This window comes from Oculina patagonica, chromosome 6, assembly GCF_052425735.1.
Source record: "Oculina patagonica isolate OP01 chromosome 6, crgOcupat, whole genome shotgun sequence".
Taxonomy (NCBI): domain Eukaryota; kingdom Metazoa; phylum Cnidaria; class Anthozoa; order Scleractinia; family Oculinidae; genus Oculina; species Oculina patagonica.
Genome location: NC_135763.1, coordinates 21,803,515 through 21,826,903, shown reverse-complemented (window position 1 = coordinate 21,826,903; position 23,389 = coordinate 21,803,515). Strand labels below are relative to the sequence as shown.

Here is a 23,389-nt window from a genome sequence, read left to right as displayed (position 1 = left end):
AAACATTTTAATTGAATTAATTAATTAATTAATATCAAATTGAATTAATCAATTAACCTTTTGAAGCGGGTAAGGGGTTGGCTAAAATGCGAGCTTTGTCTGTTTTACTTTATATGAAGTACACAAAGGCTATATACTTGTTTCTGAAAACCCAATGTTCTCCTTGTGGTATGCATTCTTTCAGGCGTAGAATTTTGTGCTGAACGCATGCGCATATATGAAGTACACAAAGACTATATTTTAACCAAATCTTACTGAGAACTGGTTAAAACTCAACAAAATTGTGACCTCACACGGGAAAACGTACACTAACGAAAATCTGCGAAATGGATAAAAACGGACGGATAGTAAACGGATAGTAAACGGCTTCTAAACCATTTAAACGGACAAGCATAATAATTAAACGCTTGTCATAAGCGTTTAAACAGTAAGGCAAAACATTTAAACGGAAGCCGAAAGCATTTAAACGAAAATAAAACATTCAAAAGGATGCCGAAAGCGCTTAAACGGCAAAGCAAAACATTTAAACTCAAGCCGAAAGTTTTTAAATGGCAGTGCAAAACATTTAAACGAAAGCCATTTTAATGGCAAGGATGAAAAAGATCTTCAAAGCGGCAGACAAAACTGAAAGTATTAAGATAAAATTTGCAAAAGTTTGAATGGCCGAACGCGAGATAATTAGTTGCGTGTCAGACGGAAATTTTGGCGACGGAAAAAAATTGTCTAAAAGCTCGTTCACACATACTATTTCAAATTGAAATTTAACTGTTACCTACATCTCAAAGAGCAATTAACAGAATAAGCGGACTGCAAGCGAACTCTGCATTTAGGTATTTGCATGCAGCGAAAATTAAACACCGGCAAGTTTTTTATTTACACAGGAGATCGTGACAATTTAAACCGGCGAGTTTGCGTTAAAAAAAAGTTTTTACGAAAAGCTAACGAATCAAAAGTTTGTTTCTTAACTTGGCGAACATTTATTAAGATCGAATAAAAGTTCTACAGAAGATTGAGAAATCAATGACATGTATATTCGCGGGGAATTTGATATCTTTCGGGCGACATTCTTTAAAACGCAGACAAACTTGTGATTATGCAAATGTCGGCTTCTATAAATCTTAGAAGTTTATTTCCGTTCAGCCAGAATTCTGCCAATTAGAACAACTTTTATCCGATCAAAAATCCCTTATTTTGGTCATTTCTTAATTTAATGCTGAGTCCGTAATCAGTGTTACGATTTTTACCGCTCGATGTCTAGAAACGACAAACCAAGTTTATCCTGTCCCGCCGTCCCAGACATGCGGTTTGCTGGAAAACAACTCCGAAAATGAATTGTTTTTTTAATTCTGAAACATTCAGTGTGGAAAAGTAGAAAGAAACAATAAAGATCAAGACGTTTACTGTGTAATAATACCATTCAATTGCGTGAACAGAAATTTCTAGGCAACCGTGACATTCTTGGCGATGAAAGGTCAAGAAGCCAAGCGTGATTCGCCGCCGTCTCGTCTCGTCTTTGCACGTGAGATTGGAAAAGTGGCTTTCACTTTCGATTCGATATTGTGAATGATGAAAGCTACCGTATTTTCTCGACTTGTTTCGATTATTTCGAATCACTTCACTGTTTTAAATCAAGACCTTCAACTGGAGATGACATGAGAATGTATTTTACCGAAAAAAAGTTAACCAAAAAAAGTTGCGCTTTACTGGTAAGTGAGATGGATAAAATAAATGTTTATCACAAGCTTCGAAATGTCACAGTTCATTTTATTCCACGCGTGTTGAATTTATTAAAGCTTGTACGGTATAAAATTTAATAATTTTGAAACGAAGTCAATTTATTTAGAAACAAGCGTATCCCATTTTATTTGTGCTTGTTCCGTACCGTAGTTTGCCGTTTGTGAACATCGATAAACGCTGATAAACAGTGAAATAAAGTAAACACAGCGTTTACCGTTTAAATGGTTTAGGATACGAAATGGACGGATGGCCTTATCGTTTAAACGGCATGTAAAAGATAGTGTTAACCGTTTAAACAGTTTAGGACACCAGATAAACGGATGGCCTTACCGTTTAAACGATTTTTATGAATCGTTTAAACGAATGATAAACGGATAATAAACGCTTCTAGCGGTTAAACGGAAAATCGTTGGTGTACGTTTTCCCGTGTTAGGTCACAATTGGGGGTTTGATTTTTTTTTTTCGAAAAAAAAAAATTAGATGGTACTAGAAAAGAGTTCAATTTGAATGAAATATTCATCTATAAGCCGAGCGGTCATCAACAAACGAAAATTAACAAGCGTTTGTATTTATTCTTGGTCATTACCTTTTATTTTAGTGGCGGCTCCTAAAAAGCCATTTGGTTTAATAAAGCAACGTTAGGAATGAAGTTTTTATTCATCTTTTCTTCGCTATTTAGACTGGAACTTGTCCTCCATCGGCTCACTCTGGAATATTATTTGTTTTGTCAGCGTCCATGATCGTCTTTTGAACTGACAAGGGCATTCGAAATCCCGCATGTCTTAAACAATTTCCTCGCAATCTCTTCAGTACAATAATTATTTCTGTTTGAGACTGTTTCTGTTCCTTTCTTTAAGTTTAGTTAATTTGCAGAAACACTGCCAACATGATTTTTCAAGAGAAGAAGGGTCAAGAAGGAATCGATCTATTTGACTAGTTGTAGCGACACCAGAAACTGGCCAATCAGAAGCGGTCCTTCCCACGCGCTTGGAAAACATTGTAACACGATGTGACAGAAATCGGCTGCACATAATATTTTTGATCAAAACCGAAAACTTAAAATAACACGACTTCTCTGCTAAAAGAAACCACTTCAAAAGAGTTTGATTGGATTTAGGATACTCTACAAATACTGGTAACAGCACATGTTTCGTTACTTGGCGAATTGCTACGAACTGAAGAATCAACTGAATCATCAGGAATCATCCCTTATTCTCTGGCGATTTTTCAGTTGTTTTGAATTGTCTCTACCACGGCAACAACTTTCAATTTGAAGGTTTAGTTGTTTGAAAACCAGTAGCTTTTGGCATGATGATCGATAACCGCTTAATTCTTCGGAAGAACGCATGATTGTTTGAGATGGGATTCTGATTTCAGGTAAATGTTTTGTCACGCGTGTGTATGGTTCTATTTATAAATCCATCTTTTTATATCAGTGATTTGTTGTTTTTCAATTAAATAGTTGTGATTTAACGAATATGTTGATCGCTCCGTCTGGATTGTTTTATAGTTTGAAGGAAAACTTAGGTCTCGGCTTATGGCCGAGTGATTTGGGTTTATTTTTGTCAGAGTCTAATAAACTGGCTCCAAAAACTAAAAGTCTTTACACGCATGCCTAACTACCAGCCGAAATATTGAATTAATGTCATTTTAGGTGGCTGTATTGGCAGGCTAAACTCTATCACTTCGCCTTTCGGCCTGCTCTCAAAGAGCAGCTAGATGACAATGAAACTAAGTGAAGTGAACTGAATTGTGGAAAGTTTAACATCATTTGTTTTAGCAAATCTCTATTTGTCAGTTTGTTGTTTTCGATTCTTGTTTCATAATAAATTTTCCGAGTTTAGTGGCTCAGAGCCACTTTGAATAGCTATTGTGTAGCTGTACCTGTTGGTTGTAAACGATTTGAAAGGTACGGCCTTTTTTCTTCAAGTAGGAGGTTTTGGTAGACCTGTAAAGTCAGGCTGGAGCATCTCCCAGTTCTCCCAGTCATAAAAACTTTTGTAGACGATTGTTTTTATTTACTAAGATCATTTCACCATTTAAATCACCGATTTACACCAAATAGAACCAGAGATATCATTTTTCAGTACTTGCCGTGACGCTACAATAGACAATCAATTAGCAAAGAAGTCTCGCCGGCGTGTGTTCGAAACTCTCTTCAAAAAAGATAAACGTTTACGGCGCATCATATGATTTTTCATAGAACATTGTTTCTACCTATAAAGATCATCCCACTGTTAAAATCACCGAAAAACAATGAATGTCGTTGTTGTGGATGATCGAAAGTGCTTCGAAGCTTTTTGAAGCGCCGTTCTTTAATTGGCGGTTTACGAAACTCGGCTTGCAATGATGCCAAAGAAAGAGGTCACATATTTAAATCGAGTGTGAACTTGCCTGATGTCCTAATGCAACATGGAGATGTACTGAAGATGGCTATCAATAGCTCGAAATAGGCCTAATGCTCGATATTTGGAAAATATAGTATTCAGGATGATCTAAACAGGAAACTTCTGCTGTAGTTTACATCTGACTACTGGTAGAAACAAGAGGAAAGAAGTACTGAAAAAAAAAAAAACGTTTTATCTGGTCAGAAGGATGTGGCCATTATTAATTTCAGTGACAGATAATGTTGTGACTGAGTATTTTGAGAGCATTCGCACTCAGCGCTTATAGAGAGCCCAAAACAAATTTTTACACCAGGTTTTAGAACGGCATTTCCTGTTTCAAAATATCTGAGTTTCAAGTAATTTGGAGTTTTACCGAGAAAAGAAGAAAAAGAGAAGAAAAAGTGCGCCAAATCAAGAATTTCGACTGACCAAATTTTTATGATTTTCAGCACCTCGCCATGACCATGACCTTGGACTCAAATGACTTATAATCACTTCAACACTCCATTTCCAGGCTCAAAAATCGGGATTCATTTAATGCTAATGACCCAGTGCAAAGTTTACAACACAGTATGAATCAGTTTATTTTGTGTGTTTTTGACACATGGGGTCAAAACGGTTTGTAAGTTTTTGACTGGTAAATCAAATATCACCTTCACCTGTCCCCTGGCACCAACTTGGTGCATAGGGCCTAAGGTATATGAAATATATGAAGAAAAAATCCTACCAAATAATTCTAGGCCTACCATACGCTTTCTTTGGGTGAAATATGAAGAATTTTGATTTTTCAACATGTGCCACCACCTGCTTGCTTTTAGTGGAAATTTCCTCTTAATTTTGGGGTTCACAGATTTAACATTAAATCAGTAAGCCCCAAAATTTAGGGAGGCACGGTGGCCTAATGGTTAGTGTGCTAGAATCCAGATGGAGCGCTCCAGGTTCGAGGCCTGGTCGGGGTCACTGTGTTGTGTTCTTGGGCAAGACACCTTACTCTCATAGTACTCTCATACTCTCTCCACCCAGGGCCCGGTTGTTCAAAGCGTGGATAATGTTATCCAGTGGATAGTGTAGTATGGTTTACTAAACATTTATCTATTGGATAGCAATTTATCTGGCCCCAGTTGTTCAAAGGGTGGATAGCGCTATCCACCGGATAAATCACTATCCAATGGATAGGGTAGCATGTTTTGTTAAGACTTATCCACTGGATAACGATTTATCCGGTGGATAGCGTTATCCAGCCTTTGAACAACTGGGCCCTGGTGGATAGCGTTATCCTTCCTTTGAACAACAGGGGCATGGTGTATAAATGGGTACCGGCAACATAATGCTGGGGGGTTTCCTGAGATGGACTAGCATCCCTTTCAGGGGGGAGTAGAAATATTCCTAGCCATTTAATGCTACAGAAACCGGGATAAGCTCCGGCAAGTATGGTCCACTTTGGCTCGAGGCTTCCCTTCCCAAAATTTAAAATTGCTTAAAAAAAATAAAAAAAAAGATGTCTTTCTTGCCTTCAGATGGATGGAACGTGTAACGAAAACCAAAAAATTGTAAAACGTTGCAAAGCTTACTTGATTTGGCCTATTTTGGAGTCACTGACACCAGATAAAAATTGACTCATCTTATGCAATGGAATCATCCCAGTTAAAGAGTAGATTTTCTTAGTCCCTTGGCACTTTACTTTACAGTTCCACTATGTGACAAAAAATTTACTTTAATTTTTTTTTGTTTTTATCAAACACACAAAATTACCTTTTCAGTGTGATCAGTTGAAGGATGACTTCTGGAAATGACTTGGAGTCTAAATCTTGTAGCATGGCCTCAGCATCACTTGTGTTATCATCTATTAAAGTCTTCATACTGAAAAATGCAAAACAAGAATCTCACAGGCCCTGGCAGCTTGAATCTAAGCATAACTGGTTATTGTGAGAAAGGCACGTGCATGACAATGAATGCATACATAATGCATAACATCATTACTTTATGTTTAAAGTACATACATGTACAATTCCAGTCACAATTATTGGGATGCTAGCTGTTTTTTACACTTGAAAAGTTCTGGAAAAATTAGCAGTTTTCCCTGACTTTTTTTTTAATGTCAGTTTTTGCTGACTCAAATAAAATTTCCTGAACTAATTTTTTCTACTACATGAATAATATTTTTTACATGCATTTATATATCTTTCATTACTTTATGTTTAAAGTACATGTACACTAGGATAACGCCTAACTTAAAATCAGCACTCCTGCACTCTGATGCTGTTTCAGCAGCCCTGGCAAAAGAGGTTTCCAATGGCCATAGAGCAGGACCCTTCCCATCACCACCTATCCCAACCCTCCAATGCTCCCCTCTCGGTGTAGTACCCAAAAAAGATGGCACCTGGCCCCCTTCCACATCACCACTGTGACATTACCATGAACTGCGAAGCTCATCATGACATTCCTTGGTGGTTCCGATTTCTTCCCTCTTGGAATGGCCATAAAGGACCCTCACTGGACAAGAACACCAGATTTGGATCTCTTTACGGATGCCTCTGGTAGTGTCGGCTACGCCATCTTTTCTGCAGGTCATTGGATTGCCAACTCTTGGCCCCCCACTCTCCAGAGCTGATCAATCCAGTGGAAAGAGCTCTACCCTATTGCACTTGCCTGTCTTCTCTGGCGTCATCAATGGACGGGAAAGAAGCTCCTCTTTCACTGTGACAACCAAGCGGTAGTGGACATTTGGGCCTCAGGCACATCCCAGGACCCCCTTATCATGCACCTTGTCCATTTCAGATTCTTTAGTGCAGCTACAGTCCTTGTCACTCATATTGTTGGCACAAATAAATCTATCCCTGATTCCTTATCTCGTTTGCGTATCTCTAGGTTTCGTCTTCTCGCTCCAGCAGCAGATCTCGACCCAACTCCCGTCCTCGAGTCAGCGAAGACCCTCTGGCAGACCGCCTAGCCTTCCTCCAGTCCTGGACTATAGCAGGAGTCAACCCGCGGCTCCTACCAAGCTAGCATAATTTTGTTGTTACTCTACTTCCTGTGATTCTAGGGGATGGCAAAATTTTCCGCATTTAACCAGGGATGCTTCCCCACTCTGTCTTAGAATCTGGTCACTACCTTACAAGAGTTAAAGTCACCACGATCCTTCATACCCTCCTCCAACGTCTCGGTATTCCAATAGAGCTCTACACCTCCCATAGATTTAGGATCAATGCTGCTACCTCTGCAGCCGAAGCGGGTCTGCCCCCCGGCTAATCCAAACACAAAGAAGGTGGTCAAACAACTCTCTACACTCTCAACATTAGAACTCCACCTTCTCTCCTTCAGAAGGATCCCAGTTTGCTGGCTGCCTCAAGCACTTAAGGACAAGGGATATGGAACCCACCCAAGTTTTCTGTAATAACATTGTTTAGCTAAGCAGGTAGTAAATTTGGGATATAATTAGAGTGCACACCTGCTACTTTTACCTCCACGTAGCAGGCTGGGTGGGGCGCTCACCTCACCTTAGCTTCTACTCACTCCATTACCTTGCAGGGTGTGTTGCTGCCACCCTTACTGCATTGCTCATTGCTAGGGTGTGTTGCTGCCACCCTTATTTTATTATGTACTGCCACTAGGGTGTGTTGCTGCCGCCCTTATTGCATTTTTAAGTTTTTTAAGGGTGTGTCGCTGCCACCCTTATTGCATGCACTTTATGGGGTGTGTTGCTGCCACGCTCATTTTACCCCAGGGTGCACCCAACAACCTTTAGTCCCATTTACTGCCAAACATATGTGGTCACTATTTACTTTGTTGGCGACTAATTTGTTAATACCGAGATAATATGCTTTGGTTTTCCCACAATTATAGGGAACATGATTGCTGATATAATTAACTCTCATCCTGTTAACAGAAAAGAAAGCAAAATTTATGCACATTTTGTTAATCACAAAACATAGGGATAATAATAATTATTGTTGATCTCTTTCCCATGTGAGAAATTGTGAATGTGACAACACCATTATAAGAACAATACTTTTAGGGATAAACTGAGTCTGTCACAGTCGCTAAGCCTAGTCACACAGGAAAAAAATTATAAACACTGTCTAGAGTTAACCAAAATTCTTTTCAAGTTTTTCCTACATGATTGACTACTTCAGAAATATTCTAAAGATTTTTAGAAGACCAATGTCACGAGTAACCATTGTATCACTTAGGGTTGTCAAAATAAGCCGGCAACCGGCGCATTTCACCTGCTATTCTGAATTCTCCGCCGGCTACTCCGAACACTCATAGGTCAGTTCTGAGCGTGATATTGGAGAAATAAAATGAAAATAAAATTGTTTAGTAAATAATTTGTTTGAACCCAAATGGGATCGCAGGGAATAAAAAAAATATTTAGCTAAAAAAGTGTATGGCACCATCACACAATCTAAAACAGATTTAATAAGATGTACGCGTCAGCGATCTCGGGCTAGCAAAATAAGGAAGTCAAGGCGACCGGAGGCGGCGGACCGAAACTGAATGTCGAAAGAACTCTGTTTGATTTTAATTTTGTTAAAAAGAAGAAGACCACAGAAGACGAAGACATTTGCCGAAGTGACGAGCAAGGTAATTAACTGTTGATAACAAATACGAAAACTTTGTAAAATGTTCTACACCTCGGCGCATCATTTTAGAAGCCAACAAACACAGAATAAAGTACATATGTAAGCTTATCTTAAAATAGTTTGGTAAAAGATGATTTCTCGTCCATGGCAAATAGCACTGCAATAAATAAGACTGAAGTGTTTTATTTTTATTTTTAGTTAAGTGTTAATTAAAGAGAAAAGTAGATTTATTGAGCGCTGTCGGCGGTGTGAAACTGGCTGACATCCTCCACAAATTCGCAGAATTACATCTTCGGTTCCTTACTTTAAATATACATTGCAAATAAAATTATCCTTTGTATTTTCTGAATCCAATCGAATTCTGAATTGCTCCAACAGTGGTATCTGGTGACTGGTGTACGTGGAAAACGAGGGCATGTATTGCCTACTCTGCCGTAAACAAAACAGCAAGTATGCCCAAAACAGAAGCAAAACTTTTTCAAGTGATTCATCCACAAGGTACAAGTTGAGTACAGTTAAGGAACATATGGTCTGTACAAAACATCAAACAACAGTGAAAAATGACCTGTTAAATAGAGCGTCTTACTTCCAAAAGCAAGTGGATGAAAAAGAGAGTACTAAGGTTGTTGTGCTACAAGAAGCTTTCCATGCAGTGTACTGGCTAGCTAAGGAGTCCATTGCCAACAGGAAAATCACATCGGACCTCCTTGACCTGATGGAGCTCTTGGGTCTTGAAGAGCTGAAGTATTTCACACATCGATCCCACGGATCACTCAGGGAGATATTTCTTACAATTGGCAATACATTGCGTGATCAAATCTGCAGAAAAGTTCAAGAGCAGTCGTTTTATGGTCTGTTGGTGGATGACATGACAGATGTCAGCAACGAAGAGCAGATGCTGGCTTTTGTTCAGTACTTTGATGTGGAGCTGGGCAGATTAGAGTGCAAGTTCCTATTTACAGCCAATGCTCTGGAAGAATCTACAAGTGCTGATGCAACAACATTGCATGGTATTATCACTAACCAGCTTCAAGCTTTGAACATTTCTTTAAAGAACCTAAGGGGCCTAATGCAACTGATGGGGCAAGTGTAATGACTGGGAAAAACAGAGGCCTAGCAGCACTACTGAAGAAAGATGTCATCAGCTTAGTGGCAGATCATTGCGTATGCCACAAGTTAGCTCTAGCCTGTACAGACACCAATGATGAACTAAAAATGATAACGGAGGTGGAGACAGAGGTCACACAGCTGTGGAAAATCTTCAACAACTATCCAAAGAAGCTTGCAGCATACCTTAAAAGGTACAAAACGAGATGAAGCAAATTACTCTTGGGAGCAACGCAAACAAGAGAATTAGCAAGAAGTTAAAGAACGCCTGCAAAACACGGTGGCTATCTTTTGACAATGCCATTGCAGCAGTTTGTTCAGACCTTCCTGCCATCTTGCAAACTCTACGCCAGTTGAAGGAAGACCCATCTTGCTATGGTCTACTGAAGAAGTTCATGAAAGTTAAGAAAAAAGGCACCATTCACATTCTTTGTGAAGTTCTCCCTGTTTTAAGTGAGCTTAGTAGAGTGTTCCAGCAGGGTACGATCAACTTTGCCCACATCAAACCATCAATCACTGTTTGCAAGGAGAAACTTTTTGCACTTGTTGAGAGCAAATCTCCAGTAAAGAAGCTGCAGCATGATTTAGCTGAAGGAGGAACCTTGGCTGTTACTGAAATCAAGATCTCAACCAAAGACATCTGGAGAACCTGTTGAAGAACTATGTCAATGGGCTGGTCAAGAATATCACCAAAAGGTTCAAAGGTGCCACTCCAGTTCTAACAGCAATGCAAGTGTTTGACAAAACAGCCATGCCACCAAAAGAGAGCATGAATTCATGAAGTATGGCCAAGAACACATTGATGTTCTGGCTTCTCACTACTTCCCAGGCGATGAAGTCAGTCAAGCACAGCTTCGAGCTGAGTGTATGACCTTCTCACATGAAAGGCTGCCTCAAACTGTAAAAGATGGTAAGCTCTCTTGTGCAGAATGGGTCATGCGGCAGTTGATTAAGCAGAAGTTTTCTCACAAGGGACATTTCCCTCTGGTGATCTCTGCTGTAGAAGCCCTTCTTGTCATTCCTGTATCAAATGACTGGCCTGAAAGGGGGGCATCGAAAGTGAAGTTGATTAAGAATCACCTGCGAAGTCTCCATAAGGGAGAAATGCTAAATTCCCTGATGCATATCAGCTTAAATGGCCCACCAGTTACTTCAGAGGAAGGCCAGCAATTAATCAAAGATAGTGTGGTTTCCTGGTTGGCTGCTAAAAATCACAAGAAACTTCCATCTATTCCCGTTACTGGTCCATCCACTCAACCAAAACCAGCGGAACACAGTAGTGCGAGTACCCACACACAGTCGCAGGCTAATCAAACAGTGGCTGAAGAGCCTACAGAGCAACTCCAAGTGAAAGATGATGTTGTTGCTCTTGCAGCTGAAAAGCTTGGGCTTCCCTTTTTGAATGATGAAGTGGATGATCAGTCAGATGAATCTGATTATTACAGTGATTTTGAAGACAATTAGGAGCACTTCAATCTGTAATGAAATTTAGTCTAATTTCCAGCATGCCAGACTCGACTAGACCTAGTTTCCTCACTATTTTGTCTTTGATAATGAATGTACATGTAACTTAAGGTGGCTCGACCCAGTTTTTTTCTAGTGATACCTATCAACTTTGAAACTTTCATACTTAAAGGAATTAATGTCAATGACATATCCACTATATCACATGGATTACACATAGACTGAACTGCAATATGACATAAATTTTTGGGAGATCGAAATGAATATAATGTGACCATGACGTCACACAGGTTTTTGCTCTGAATCGAATTTTAGCCCTTAACAGCATTTTCTTCCGAGATCCTCCACGCTACGTATACCTTGGGTGTTTGCCTTCAGCTATGCGGAGTTTCATCGAAATCTACAAGAGGAATTTTGAAATATCTTGGAATTTGTTTTCAGATGGTATAATTTATGTGTAAAATAAAGACAAGACTTCATATAAAGAAATTTGCTCCTTTTTTGATGTTAAATAAGAGGCTTTAGCCCTCATTCCTTTTTAAAATGCCCCATATTCGATGTTCAAACCGTAAGAAGCAGGTAGACTTGCGCGATTTCGAAAAATATGAAATATATGAATCATAGTGAAGCTCAATGTTTAGCTCTATTTACCAATTTTACGCCTACTTTCGCAAAAAAAGCGATTATTTCAAAACTCGTCAATGAATTTTCCCCAAAATTTTTCAGGGTGGCAATTGATCAGTACACTACACAATCCCTGAATTTCATGCTCATTGAAAACTTCTAAGGATGTCTAACATAAACACAAAAGTAAATATTGATGCGATCTGGTAGTTTTGAATAATTTTGTGCTCTGGGATTTCCTATTGTTTCGAATTGAGCACAACATCGAATTACCGCTTACAAGAACAATTCTCGTAAGCGGCCAGCTCCAGTTGCGGACACTTTTTTCGCGTCCCGAGGGTGTCCGCTTATGAGAGCTTTGACTGTATGCATGATGGTGTCAGGTGGCTGTTATACACGACTTCTGTTATCACTATCTCATTTAAGTACATTCCAGAACAATAACACCACAATAAGAGTGGGAAAACCATCTACACATTATGTTTGCCCAAAATAGCCCCATATTGCATCTCTAGGAATTTCAAAACTTTTCCCAATGGGAGAGGGCGACCTCCTTTTATACTCTTCCCAAACAACGTGCAGTGTGCATCATGTCAAGCTGCTTTGTGACTCCACGCAAACCCTGCAGCCACCTACTTTTTGGGTGGAGCCTGCTACACAAAAACCTGCTGACAACCCTGTTATCACCTTACATGGCCGTCAAGTGTTTAACTGAATGTATGTTATCAGCAATTAATTTCAGGGCTCGAGACTAACGGTAGCCAACTAGCCACAGGCTAGTATAAATGCAGTTTTGGTTAGTAGGTTCTGGGTTTTCAGTAGCCAAATTGCATTGGCTAGTCAAAATTTCAGGAATTTGATTGAAGAAAACCATACTTCAAAATCGACTCCAAGAGTCAACGTCACATACAAAATTATCAAAGGCTGTGGACAAGCTGTAATTACCAAATAGTAACCTAAAATTAACCCAAAAAGTAATGATAGCAGAGCCAGTAAAGACGGTAAAGTGCCTCTGTACAAACCTAAGTTTGTTTGAGAAATCTGGCTAGTAGAAAATTGGTTTTGGCTAGTGTAATCAAACACTAGCCAATAGGTTAGCTAGCAAAAAAGTTAGTATTGAGTCCTGGATTTCATGATTTTTTGTGGTGCAATTTGGAATAAATATAAGGCAGTTGTAACATATTAAGTCAATAAATACTACTCACCGTTTTAATTTCAAATACTCTGCTCTTAGCCCAGAAGCTTCACTTTGTGCAATGGCAAGCTCTGTTTCTTTTTCTTTCAAGTAACACAATTGTTTCTGTTTGTCATTGACAAAAAAAAGAAGTATTGAATACATGTACACTCAAAAAAGTATTCATACCCACCCCACAGGTCATGGAACTATCAAGGGATAACATGTTATGAAAGTGAGAAATTTCCAAGGTGAAGAGGGGTACAAAGAACTTGAGAAACCAAACCAATGATACAATCTCTGCCTATTAATTGAGATCAAAATTCTTTTGCATCTTCTATTATTTTTCCAGCTTTATAAGACAAATTTAGGAAATATTTGACAAACAGGTGTTTTAGTTGGAAACATGTTACATAACATGTCCAGGCTGCAAATGATATCAGATGTCCCAACAAAAGTGCTATAAGCTGAGTACTATCACTATATTGTGTTAACCCATCGACTATCTGGAGTTTATCGGATGGATTGCAAAAACAGTGGTGAAAGAGAAAAAAAAACTACAAGAAGTTGATTGCCATCATGGTGGCAGCAAACAGCATTTTAGCAATGTGTTGTTTTTGGGCTTTACAACCAGAGTTTAAGTTTGGGAATTCTACGATGCAGTAAAAACCTGTGAGTAAGAACCTAATTTTTTAAAACCTGTTAGGCTAAAATTTGCCGCTTAAGCACCCTTTATACAAGAACCTCAAGCCTACATTGTAAAATTTGGTATCGGTTCTTATTTTCTAAAATATATTCAAATTAAAATGTTTACTTTAAGGGAAATGAGGTAATTTGTCATTTTGTATCCTCTTCAGAGATACCTAGGAGCCTCAACACTCCAGTTGTAATGTAATTATTCTTGATACATAAATGAAGGGATCCGGAGAAGAACGGCCCCTGGAATTTTTGCCTAAATTGAACATTATCGAAACAGCTCCAAATTGCGCATGCAGGTATGTTTACGTGTGCTTAACACTGTCCTGTGTTTCATTTCGATTGTCTTTCGTTCGTTTTCGAAAAATAACATATGCAAAAAAAAAAAAAAAGATTTTAAAGCTTACATTGTCCACAGTAATCCAGCACTAGACATTTTTCCACGCATCGCGTCTGCAAATCTTGCCTCAAGGAACTTTATTACAGTCGTCTGGGATGTAAAAACAGTGTTTCGCAAACCTACTTTGCTGACCGCCATCTTTCTAATATTTAATTTGCTCCCAGGCGGTTGCAGCGAGGGACTGGGGCTCGCTATTCCATTGTGTCGTCTTAAGTCACGTGTTACGGGTTCAAGTACAGAGAACAAAAATGGCGGTTTTCTTGGTAAAATAAACTACTGGGTCGTTTGAGCGCAAGTACGTCCACTTGGCGGTTAAAGGACATCATTAAGTCTGAAAACCCGTAAGTCTCACAGCATTTCTTGAAGAAATGAGAGATGTTCGGCCTTTGTTTTGTACAATAGTGCTTTTTAGCGTTCGGCTATGAAAGTTGTCTGACAAAGGCCGGTGGAGCCAAGTGAAAATAAAGTCGAAAAACACAGACCTCTTGTCGGGAACTATGTCAGCGTGAGTTTTGCAGTGTCCGCTTGGGTGCTGTAGCGACAAAGTTGCCGAGAAGCAAGCTGGTTTTAGACTTTAAAAAAATTCTTTAGATGTTTCGCAGGGCACCTTCCCTTCGCAAAATTTTTTCTGTGTCTCATTAAATATTCATCAATCAATCAATCGATTCGTGCGAACGAAAACCTCAGAAGCTTATCTTGTTTTCGTGGGATTTTGTAGATGTGTGATGATGTAAGGAGTGGAGATAGAAGTGAGAGCAAGCCAGCGGCACTTAACTGAAAGCAAAACTAGTATAAAGTGAAAACACCAGCAAACATATTCAATCAATCAGTCTATCACAACAATCAATCTTTATTTCACTTTCACCTCAAATTACAGCTAACGGTAACAAATTAAAAGTCTTTGCCCGAAACAACAAAAAACAGCTAACCGTAAGCAGTTTGAAATTATAATAACAATATGTATTAAAACTCACGCGAAAAGTAACAAAAACTTTGGGCTTGTTTTTCGTGCAATTTTCTATGCTGATTGTTATTCTAATTTCAACCCGTGAGGTATTTTTGAGCCTTTGACGTCACTTTCTCCCTATTCGCAACCAAGCCTTGGAACAAGGTTATTTTAAATGGCGGCTGTAAATTATCGGAAATAAACGTTAAAATAAAACAACTTCTGATGTTCGTAATGGATTGAAAATTGGCAAGGTGAGTAAGAAAGTCTTATTGTACACGAAAATGCAAAAAAAATGGAAATCGAAAATTTGATCATAGGGGCACTTTTTAAAGTGCAAAAATTTACATTGGTGGTGCTTAAAAGCACCAATGAAAATTTTTCTTCAGAAAAAAAGAACCTATTAGAAACCTGAAAGCCTAAATTTGTGCTAATTACCTGGTGCGTAAAAATCTGTTTAGGCTAACTTCGGAGAAATGCATGTTCTTACCTGCGGGTTTTACTGTATTTAGTGCAGTTTGTTTGTTTTAATTTAGTTTCAAAGGAAAACAAAGTCAAGATTCCCAGAGAAGCTATGAACCATTCCTTCTTTACAACTGATTTGCCTGCAATTCTGGAACTCTTTGGATGGCTTTATTTTACACAGTTTTATGCACGTCCTGCTTGCGATTGAAGTTAGTGTACTGAAAATAATTTACTTCTTCAAGTGTGGAGATAACTTGCATTGTTCTCATGGTCTGGCTCAAACCCCGTTGTTGTTGTGTTGTGACTTTTACAAGAAGGAAACAAAAGGACTGCGGAGAAATACTAGATTTCCAATGCAATGATTTATAATTATTAGGTCAGTCAACATTTAAAAATTATGTACCGTGGGTTTAACATAATTACTACCTGTATGCATACAGGTAGTAATTACTGTACAGTATCTTCTATCCTTACCTTGAGTCCAGCAGTAGTTGATTTTTCCATTTGAAGTTTCTTCTCAAACTGTCTTCTTACTTCCTCCAGAGCACACTCTTCAACCAAACAAAAAATTAATGAATGAACAAAGAAATAGTTAATTAATACCTGCAACCATTTTTACACAATACATGTGTTAAGATTATTTTTATTGGCAATATTGTAGCACCCAGGTGAATTCTAGTTTAATAAAACATTTTATACCATGCCATAACAAATACAGCCAATCAGAATTCAGGAAAGCCGTTGCATATTCGACAGTATTCAACTCAACCTTCCCCTCGTGCGCTGCAATCTTATTCTCAATGAAATTTAGTAAGCATATTTTCTATGGCATGGTATAAAATAGGTACACAACACAACACTTTCTTGTGGCATACTATGGAATATCCCACTTGTCACTTGTATTTTTTCGGTATACACACTCACCTAAAGGCTCGTGTGTATACCGAAAAAATACAAGTTTTTTTTTTTGAAAAAAAAAAAAAAAATGCAAGTGTTCCACGACTCATGGGATATTCCATAGTATACCACTCGAAAGCGTTGCATAACTAGTATGTATTTGTGGCTGTATGGTGTAATTTACTACATGGACAAGATATTTACTACTAGCAATATTTAATACTGGGTTTCCTTGAGTATTAGCCAGGACAAAGTCCCGGACACGGAAGTACTGAAGCAGGCAGAGCTTTCCAGCGCCATAACCATCATGCGCAAGGCCCAGCTGAGATGGGCAGGCCACGTCTCTCGCATGCCAGACGATCGCATTCCAAAGCAGCTCTTCTACGGAGAACTCTCCTCTGGCAAGCGCACAGTTGGAGGGCAACGAAAGCGCTACAAGGACAGTCTGAAAGTCTGCCTAAAAGACTTTAACATCAGCACTGAGTCCTGGGAGTCTCTTGCCTCCGACAGACCCTCCTGGCGCCAATGCATCACAAAAGGAGCCCAGGCAGCAGAGAAACGCAGGTCCCGTCAAGCCGAGGAGAAGCGAGCAGAACGCAAGGGAAGAGCCGTCAGCACAAACAGCACAGCCCCTACCCACTTCTGCTCCACATGTGGGAGAGGCTTCCTTGCCCAGATTGGCCTTATCAGCCATCTGCGGACTCACCAAAGAATCTAGATGTCTTATGGTCATCTTCGAATAGGAAGGACGAACAACAACAGCCAGGAGAGATTATTTCAAATCAATATTGGTCTGTAAATTGTGCCTTAATAATTATTTTGTTACCCCATAAAATCATAACTAATCAGAAACTTGACATACCGTATTTATTCGTTTAAACGCCCTGGGCACCTATTAAATTTATGCACCTTCAGAGTGGGTGCTTATTCGAGGTGGGCGCTAGATCGAGGCTGGGCGCTTGTTAAATTTTCACCATTTTTAGCAAGTAGTACGTTTATTTTGCAAGAAAAAAAGTAAAAAATAACAGAACGTGAAGATGTCCAAAAGCCGAATTTTTACTGATCCTTGAAAGTTTCTGTGAAATTATTGAGAAAGCTTGGTCTTCGTGGTAGTCTCTTGGTAGCACTTAGTCAATTTCACAACTCTCTTTTTACTCCTTTCGTGCATGTCAATTTTTAGAGGGTGTGGGTGGGCGCTTATTAACTTTTCCTTCCTACAGGGTGGGCGCTTATTTGAGGTGGGCGCTTATTCGAGGTTGGGCGCTTAATCGAATAAATACGGTATACTTTCTAAGTATTCATAATTTTGTCTGCTTGATTGATTTTCAATGTCAATGACCTCATTCATCAAAGACTGTCATCAGTCAGTCTTGCTGGATTAGTCTACAAATTAAATAATAATAATAATAATAATAAAAAATAATAATAATAATAATATGTTGATGATTAATTTGTTGTGCACATATTTCCATATGAATTTGCTCAAATCAGCACTACAATAACAGGGTTGTCAGCAGGTAGCAGGTTAATCCAACCAAAAAGTAGGCGGCTGGGGTTTGTGTGGAGTCGCAAAGTGGCTTGACATGATGCACACTGCGCAATGTTTGGGGAGAGTATGGGAGGGGTTGCCCCACCCCCCACTTTGGGAAAATGTTTGGAAAATGATACCTAGAGATGCAATATAGGGCTATTTCGGGCAAACATTGTGTAGAATGATGCAGATAGTTTTCCCACTTTCATTTTGGTGTTATAGTTCTGGAATGTACTTTAATAAGATAGTGATAACTGAAGTCCTGTATAACAGTCACCATTGTTTCAACAGTGCTTACAACTTGTATCCCTAAAAAATGAACGTAATGCGACTTAAAAAACCAGCCTTTTCCAATAAGTTATTCTCAAATTCGGTGTTCATATTAACACATCAAAAAGGTCAGGGAGGCAATAAAAAAACTTTTCGTTCCTTTTGCTATAAGACTTTTCATCAAAGTTACGATAGTCAAATTGTCCTTTTAAAAACGTAAAAACCTAGTGAGAATTAAAACCAAGGGGGGGGGGGGGGGGAGAAACGAGGTCTGGGACCAAGTAGAGATGCTCTCACAACTTGCAATGTGATCAATTCATGATGTATTCAGCGGTTTTTGGGCGATGATGCAACAGGCAATCTTTTCCTGCGAAATGGAAGCTATGGCAATCACGACTACCATGCCATGCCGTGGAGTAACTCATTATAAAGGACTTCAATTCTCTTATCTAAAAATCTTAAACTAGTGTGTTTATCGTCATCGTCGTGTAGTTATAAGAACGCAGAATTTTGTGATGCCGTACTACTTTTCAGTGCTGAAATGCAAATGTTTGTACCACGATTTTCAACTGGCCCACATGGGGATTGTAAATGAGGTAAAACAAAGAACGACCAAGTCAACAAACAACCTCCAAACAATAGAGCAAGAACAATAGCTCCGACCGGCGTGGGAATATTCGATCGCCACATTAATCATTACCATTTCTGTGATGGTTTTATTTCATAACAAACACCACATATTGACACCAAGAACCCTTCCGGAGAAATTTTCGCTGCTTTAAGGCAAAAATTAGAAAGCCTTTTTTTCATTACTATATTTTAAAATAATCGAACTCTCTCACTGGTCCCATGTTGCTATTGTTTTGGCAAGTTCACAAAGAAAGGAGCTGCTCATGCGCCTTTAAGAGATCCGCTGACTACTGCCCCAATGATTGCTTTGCAAGTTGGAGAGCATTGCTCAAATTTCATATAAGAGAATGTATGGGAAGTTGCTTCCTCCCCCCCCCCCGATTAAAACTTGTCAAAAACTAATCACTGTAACACAAGTGTCGTTATGTCTAGCGGATAAAATTGGCAATCGCGCATACAGAATTTTACGGCTTTATAATTTTCGATATTTTGGCGTATAATTTGAACAAATTACTAAGCAGCCAAGTTCAAAGCATAAACAATGAAAAGATGTTTACCTCGAGCAAATTTACGTCTTATATTAGTAAGAAATCTTACCTCTTTACTTTGAAAATTGTGCCAAGGAGTATGAGCAACTTTTAAAGATTCAAATTTTGTTAGGAGAACTGTCCTTTAATTGACGACTGCATCTTTTTAATTCCCGAACTCATGGTACGTCTTATAACTGAGTGCACCTTATAATGCTTATAATCAAGAAGCTACGGTATATTTCCCTGCGATCCAATTTGGGATCGAACAAATTATTTACTAAACAATTTTATTTCTCCAATATCACGCTCAAAACTGACCAACTAGCGGTCGGAGTAGCCGGCGCAATATTCAGAATAGCCGGTGAAATGCGCCGGTTGCGGGCTTATTTTGACAACCCTGCAACAGGTCTTCCCAGTATTAATAATAAATTAAGAATAAATAATATATTAAATAAATTTACTACATAGTATTACGTACGGTTGTACTTTCGTAGGTATGTACATATGTAAGTAAGTCAGGCAGTAAGTAAACAGCATTTCAGTTGAACTCATTCATTGTTTCAAACCTTCACGAAATCAATGCTTAAAGACGCTTGATCAAACTTTTGATGTCTGGCTTCAAGTGACAATAAAATTTACACAAAACATCAACATTGAATGCATTGCTTACCTTTTTGCTTTTGTAATGCTGCCATTTCCTTAGCTATCTCCTTCTGTAAAATAACCAATTATTGATATAAGCAGCAAGAATAAGGATATTGTTTTTTGTCCTGTTGTAACTACTGCCACTTGGGGTCACAAATATCAAATACCAATCACAACACAGAATGAAAATTATGCTTGTATTCAATTGATTGGGGTTTCACACACTTGGTTTTGGATTTACAACAACAAATGTTTAATTATGCCAGCTTTAGAGAAATATGCAGTCTGTATGAAAACAGTGAGTGCGGCTGTATTCTATACTTTGCATACTCATAACAGTGGTGAGCATAAGTGCGAAAGGACCATGTGCTTGACATTTTGGCATGTCAGTTGTGTTTCCCAAAGGCTTGTTCTTTATTTGCTGAGAATACAAAATTCAGCAACGAAGATGGCAGACATCACAGGTCTCCGTACCACCCCTCAAACCTTATGAACAGGCGGCCAACATCGGCCCATGCTGGACTCAGTGGAAACAAGATTATATTAAACTAGCAGTAACCAATAGTTAGAAAGTGCGGGCGGCCATGTTTGTTGCGAGATGGAATAGACATTGAGGATAGCGTGGGAGACGCGCGTGGCTGCGGTTTCCTGCTGTTGATTTATGCAGTTGCGTATTTCAGTTCCTTCTTAGATGATTTTGATGGTATTCTTACGCGAATTTGCGCCCTAAAAATTTCAATTATTACTATTATAAAAAATGTTTATGAAATGCATTATTATTATTGGTTGTTGTTGTTGGTAATATTATTACTCTTACTATGATTTTTGTGCAGCTTACACAAAGTGTGTGGAGAAGATTAGAGAAGATTGAAAATATTTACAAATCGTTTACAATACTATTCCTAGGACAAAATGAACACTAGCAACCCTAATGCTTTCATTTACTTTTAATGTTAATAAACATACTCCTTTGTATTTTCTGAAGCATTGTAGTAACTTTCTAATTAAGTCTATAAACACAACTCAAAACAAAGCGGCTAAATAAACAACTGAAGCAAGTCCCGATAAAAGATGGGTGTCAGATAACAACACGTGCGTGTCAAAATGTTCGGCTTCAAAATCCTATAATTCCGGACTAAAGATGGAAAATGGGAGAAACTTGAAAGAAACTTTGTTTCATATTAATTCTCGGTTAAGAGGAAGCCAAGAAATGTATTCAAAGGCGTAAAAAATATCGAAAATTTTAAAGCTGTGCAGGTCTACATACAAGAATTAATTACAGTCCAACCTCTATTAAGCGGCCACTTTCCAAAGTCACGATTTATTTGTCACTAAACTGCTGTATAATGGCCACCTCTATTAAGCGAAATGGTGACAGATGATATATATCGTCCCTGAAATATCTCGCGCTAAATTTTTTCACATACTAACTGTTGATGCAAAAAAGCCTAAGAAGCTTGTCAACGATGTTTTGCATGTTTCTCTGTACGTTATCAACTTGAGGAAATACGTACATTTCAACTACGTGTCCTCTGTGTTAGAGCTATGGATTAATCTCCTTATATGTTCACTTTTTAAGAGCATTTTGCTATATAGTGTCAATAAAATCATGTTTACTGTCATTCCTATCTAATTTATATTGTACCTCTATTATAAAGCGACCAACCTCTATTAAGCGACCACTTTTCAAAGTCCTGAGGGTGGCCGCTTAATAGAGGTTGGACTGTATTTGATTTCAGCGAACAGCTAGCCTGCGAGCGCCGAAGGCGCGAGTCGGCAAGCGAAGCGAGCCACTGGGCGATCACTATCCACTCAACGGCTTTACCGATCCTTCTGAAAATTCCATCCAAACTTGAAGCAATTCTTGGTTTTCATGTTACGTCATAAAATTCTGAAATCAAAATTCACTAGGCCTACTAAATTTTGGTTGTCATTAGGCGAAAGATAAACTAAAAATATATCTTTTTGCAAATTTCCAGATCGATAGTGTCGTTCGTTTTTTATTTTACAGCCATGTCTTACCGAAAATTTGCAGTTTAGCCTCCCGTTGCTTGTACAAGTATAAACGCCGGACGTGACATGTGCTTCGGAAAATTACATTCTTCATATCCTGCGCTATCGACATGAAATTCACGTGAACAATGACCACGGAGCACGGACCTTGAACTCAACACCAGGGTCTTTGCTCCGCCGTTTGCTCACATACCATTCATTCCAGTTGGAAGAACAAAGGAATGACAAAAATGTGCCCACATTTTGCTTCAAGTCGGCTAATATGCTTTAAGAAAGTGCCGCTGACTAAGATTAGTCTGCGGGCTCACTTTTGCTCGCCCGCAATCAATGAAAACAGAATTACAGCCAACCATCGTAAACAAGCTTGGCTTATTCACACCACAGGCCCAGGTGTTCAAGACATATTTTCTACACTTACGGACATTGGTTTCTCGTTGATAGAAACAGCACATTCAACAGAGTCAGCAAATTTCCAAGCAGCCAGCATGGAAACACCACGCCCAAAGTTCCCACAGAGAACACCCATCAGTTGACAAGGCAAACAGAGGACAAAGAGCAAGCTAATTTTCCCTTTTGGTGACCAGAAGTGACCATGTACACACTGTGGAAATATGGCTGACCACAAGCCATGAACCCCAAAATAAGCCGCTTTCAACAAGACCCATGTTGGCATCCAGCTGTACAAACATCTGAAATGCCGGTATGTCAACATGTGATTGAGATGGGATGGGATGATAGGGATGCCCTTATACCAGAAACATTGCAGATGACATTCTGGTTCATTGCACCACAAAGGAAGAACATGATGAATGTCTTGATAGCACCTTGCTTTTCCTTCAAGAGAACAATTTCACAGATAATCCAGCCAGGTGTTTATTTGGTGTCACAGAGCTGGACTACTACAGCTGAATGGAGTTCACATTTCAGTACTCGGTGTGTGCCTGACAAGAATCGCATCCAAGCAATCAAGCAAATGCAGCCATCCAACTCAACACCACCATTAAAACTGAAATCTTGAAATCTCATGTATGCATTCTTACAATTTAATAAGATGGCTATTGTATTTTAAGACGACACTCACTTAAATTAAGTCAGGGTCATCTTCAATTCAGTCTGATACTGTTATTGGCCTCTTAACCCTTTACCCCTTAAAGCAAATGGCCTTTTTTGTAAATTAAAAAGTATAAACCAGATATATATGTATGTGACACCATTTAAAAGGCATTAATCAGTAATTTGCAAGCATGAAATACTTAAGCAAATAAAAAGAATGTTATAGCTTTAAAAGAA

At 38.8% G+C, this 23,389-nt stretch overlaps 1 protein-coding gene across 1 annotated transcript in view; it reads right to left on the bottom strand.

Annotated features, from left to right (window-relative positions):
• LOC144658795 (E3 ubiquitin-protein ligase TRAIP-like) overlaps positions 1-23,389 on the bottom strand; it is a 61,316-nt gene that overhangs the window by 21,773 nt on the left and 16,154 nt on the right. Inside the window, exons 6-9 of the mRNA XM_078519280.1 lie at positions 20,112-20,154; positions 16,058-16,134; positions 13,108-13,202; positions 5,877-5,984 (exon numbers count right to left, since the gene is read on the bottom strand). Of these exons, the coding sequence (XP_078375406.1) occupies positions 5,877-5,984; positions 13,108-13,202; positions 16,058-16,134; positions 20,112-20,154 (323 nt within the window). The remainder of the gene's footprint in view (positions 1-5,876; positions 5,985-13,107; positions 13,203-16,057; positions 16,135-20,111; positions 20,155-23,389) is intronic.